The sequence below is a fragment of the Mirounga leonina genome, unplaced genomic scaffold (genome assembly GCF_011800145.1).
Source record: "Mirounga leonina isolate KUSES-001 unplaced genomic scaffold, KU_Mleo_1.0 Mir_154, whole genome shotgun sequence".
Classification (NCBI taxonomy): domain Eukaryota; kingdom Metazoa; phylum Chordata; class Mammalia; order Carnivora; family Phocidae; genus Mirounga; species Mirounga leonina.
The window spans coordinates 50,873,621-50,876,898 of record NW_023270389.1 but is presented as its reverse complement, the minus strand read 5'-3'; the positions used below and the strand labels follow the sequence as shown (position 1 = coordinate 50,876,898).

General features: G+C 46.5%; 1 protein-coding gene across 1 annotated transcript; it reads right to left on the bottom strand.

Annotated features, from left to right (window-relative positions):
* Positions 1–464: 464 nt before the first annotated feature.
* LOC118013724 (barrier-to-autointegration factor-like) lies at positions 465–734 on the bottom strand. Its single transcript, XM_035009557.1, has one exon. The coding sequence runs from the start codon at positions 732–734 to the stop codon at positions 465–467; it is 270 nt and encodes an 89-aa protein (XP_034865448.1).
* Positions 735–3,278: the final 2,544 nt, after the last annotated feature.

Genomic DNA, 3,278 nt, shown 5'->3' with positions numbered 1-3,278 from the left:
TCTTTCTTTCTTTCTTTCTTTCTTTCTTTCTTTCTTTCTTTCTTTCTTTCTTTCTTTCTTTCTTTCTTGTTTCTTTCTTTTTTCTTTTTTGAAGGCCACTGACTTATTGATTTAAAAAACTTTACAAGGACAGTGACTATTCCACCAAAAAAGGAGCCAAATAGCATAAAACAGACCAGTGGGGGCGGGGGGTGAAGGAAGGGCCAGGAATCCCCTCAGAAAAGCTGATAATTGTTGACACGAAACTGGCAGGGGAAGACGGGAGATGCATGCAAGAGCGAGAATTTCAAAAAAGTTGAAATGGTGAGGGGAGGGAACTCCCAAAAGACCTTGAAGTACATCAGAAGTGAGTACAACAACAGCAATCTCTTCCTTTGTAGAGGACAGGGGAGGAGTCCCCACCCGGCTGCAAACTCTGGAGACTCAATGCTGGGGCTAGGGACTGGGGGCTCCCTAAGAGAGCCTCACAAGAAGGCGTCGCACCACTCTTGAAAGCACCGGAAGCAGTCCCAGGGCTGCTTGGCATTGGCACTACATGTGTCCTTCAGCCATTCCTGGAAGAGATCTTCATCTTTCTTTAGCACAAGAAACTGGACAAGGACTGCATAGGCTTTGTCAAAGCCCCTTTCCTCCAGCTTCTTGCCCAAGACTTCACCAATCCCAGCCAGGCTCCCCACTGGCTTTTCCCCCACGGGCTCTGACACGAAGTCTCGGTGCTTTGGGGAGGTTGTCATCTTGATCAGCTTAATCGGCAGCTCCAGCTCCTGTAACCGCTCCTTTCACCACCTGGCTGCTCCCACCGATACCTCAATCTAAGTCTCTTTCTTACAGGGCTCCCTGTCTTTGCATATCTGCTGATGTTTTAGGAACTCCACTCCATTGCAGAGGAAATTCGGGTTGTGGAAAATGGCCTTCTCTTTCAAAAATGCCCTGTAGGGACAAGGCACCAGTCAATGTGTCAGGCCTCTGCTCTTTTATTCAAAGGCTGGACCCACAGACAGTGCCAAACACTAGGATTCTCCATCCCCCTGAGCACTCCACTGCTGGCATTGATAGATTTTTTTTTTTCAATTAGGAAAAAAAAAAAAGCCCACCTTTCTTAACATATAAAATAATGCAGCTGTTTTACAAATGAATTAAGAACCTTCTAACCTTAACAAATGTACCCTTAATCTTTCTGTGATGTCTTTAAAATCCCAAACCACTTATGAGATGAGACAAAGGCTGAGAAAGGGAGAAGAATAGATACTGTGGAGAAAATAAACTCTTCTTAGTTCCCTAAAGATACACTGTTTTTCTTTATATTATTTTTTTCCATTAATAAGCTGCATTCCAATCATTTGCTCAACAAATATACAAATATTTTTTATGTGCCTGGCACTGTGCTGTGTGCTGGGGTATCAACATGACCCCTCCCTCAAGGCATGTATGGTCAAGAGTGACTGAGGATTTATGGGTCCAACACAGTGACTGGCACTTGGGAAGGCTTTAAAAATATTTGATAAGGGAATGGATTAATCAGTAATTTGTGACTGGAGGTATTCAGTTCAGATACCTAGAGCTGTATGTATGATTATGGGAGTTGGAAACCAGTGAAAGGGTTGCCAGGAGAGACTTTGCAAGGATCTCCCCCGGGCACTGTTTAAGTAGAACTATCTTTCTAGAATGATGCTCCAATACAGAGGCATGATCCCTCCAAATTCCTGCAATCCTGTCCAGACTTCTGAGTCTCTGTAGCTAGGTTCTATTTTGCCTAGGGTTTAAGTCCTTCGTGTAGCATTTCCTGGGTCCTGTGGTAAAAGCTCGGTGCCAAATTTGGGGGGAATTTTGTGAGCCAGTTGACATCACATTGATAGCTTGAAATTGACCATGGTGGGAGCATTGACAACCATGGAAACTGGCAGATCCTACAAGTCAGTATACATATCCCCTCCCCGCCAATCCTGTCCCAGAGCCCGTGTGCCAGCATACACTGCCTGTTCTCTGCACACCTCAGTCAAGCAGCTGATCTCATTGTCACCACGAGGTCCATTCTGTGTGGCCTCCTGCTCTTCTGTCCTCTGAGGCTGGAGGTCCTATTTCTCAGCCCAATTGCTTGCCTTGCTGACATGAGTGTTCTGTTACACAATCCCATTACCAGCTCCTGGCCAAGTGGCACTCTGACCTCCACTTAGGGACTCTGAGTCAGGCCAGTGCTCTCTCCCTTCCTGGAGAAAACATGTCATCAAAGTCAAGAGAGACTGGATCAGCATCAGGCATCCTGCATATTCAGTCTATATCTAGTGTTTATTAAATGCCTCCTACAAAGATGAACATGTGCCCAATTGGAATTCCCACCACCTCCCTTGGAGAGATTTTTATGGTATTATGAGGAAGCATGTGCTCTGGGGAAACATGAACCCAGTCAAACCGCAGCCCTGTCAGTTACTAGCTGTGTGGTCTTGGGCAAGTTACTTAACCTTTCCAAACCTCACCTTGCATGACTACTGTTACTTTTAGAGATGATGTACACAGCAAGCACTCAGCAAGTGTTAATTACTAAATTTCGCATATATGTTCATTTCATAATTTGTCTCACTAAAGAATTGAGTATACTGTACCCAAATCCCTTTGTTGTCAGTTGCAATATGGTGGGGAGAGGAGGGGATGGTGAGGAAAAGAATGTCATGCCCCAGTGTGGTAGGGTCGAGCCCGGGGGAGCGGGGAAGCGAAGCTGAGCTGATATTGAAATTGGGCTGAGTGAGCCAGACACACCAGCCAGAGGAAGCAGGTGTTGGCTCCCCTCCTCTCCCGGCCATGTTCTCCCTCTCGCCATCTTGGCAGGGGTTTTGATTTCCTGCTACCTCTTGGGAATCTTGTTTTTCTTTATGATATTCTTTCTTGATTGTTTCTTCCAACTTTTCCAGGAATTCGTCATCATCATCATCATCAGCTCCAGTTGGTTTAAAAAGGTGGAGCACTTATAGACATTCTCCCCATGTTCTTCTTCCCCCCCAGAGCCTGAACCCTCACTCTTCCTAGCATACACTATCGTCATTGCTTCCGACAGGGACCTGGGGCAGCTGCCTTGGTAACCATGTGTCCTCCAGGCCTCCCTCTGCCAGGTCCCTGTCTAAATACCCCTCCCCAGTATCTTCTGCTTCTTAGAAGAGAGACCTTGTCACGGGGGCTCCTCGGGATAAATCCCGCCTCACCCTGCCCCCACCTGGACCGTGCGTGCATACACAGACACTCAGCACTTAGGCTTTCTTGCATGGTTGCAAGGTCATGTGGTGTAT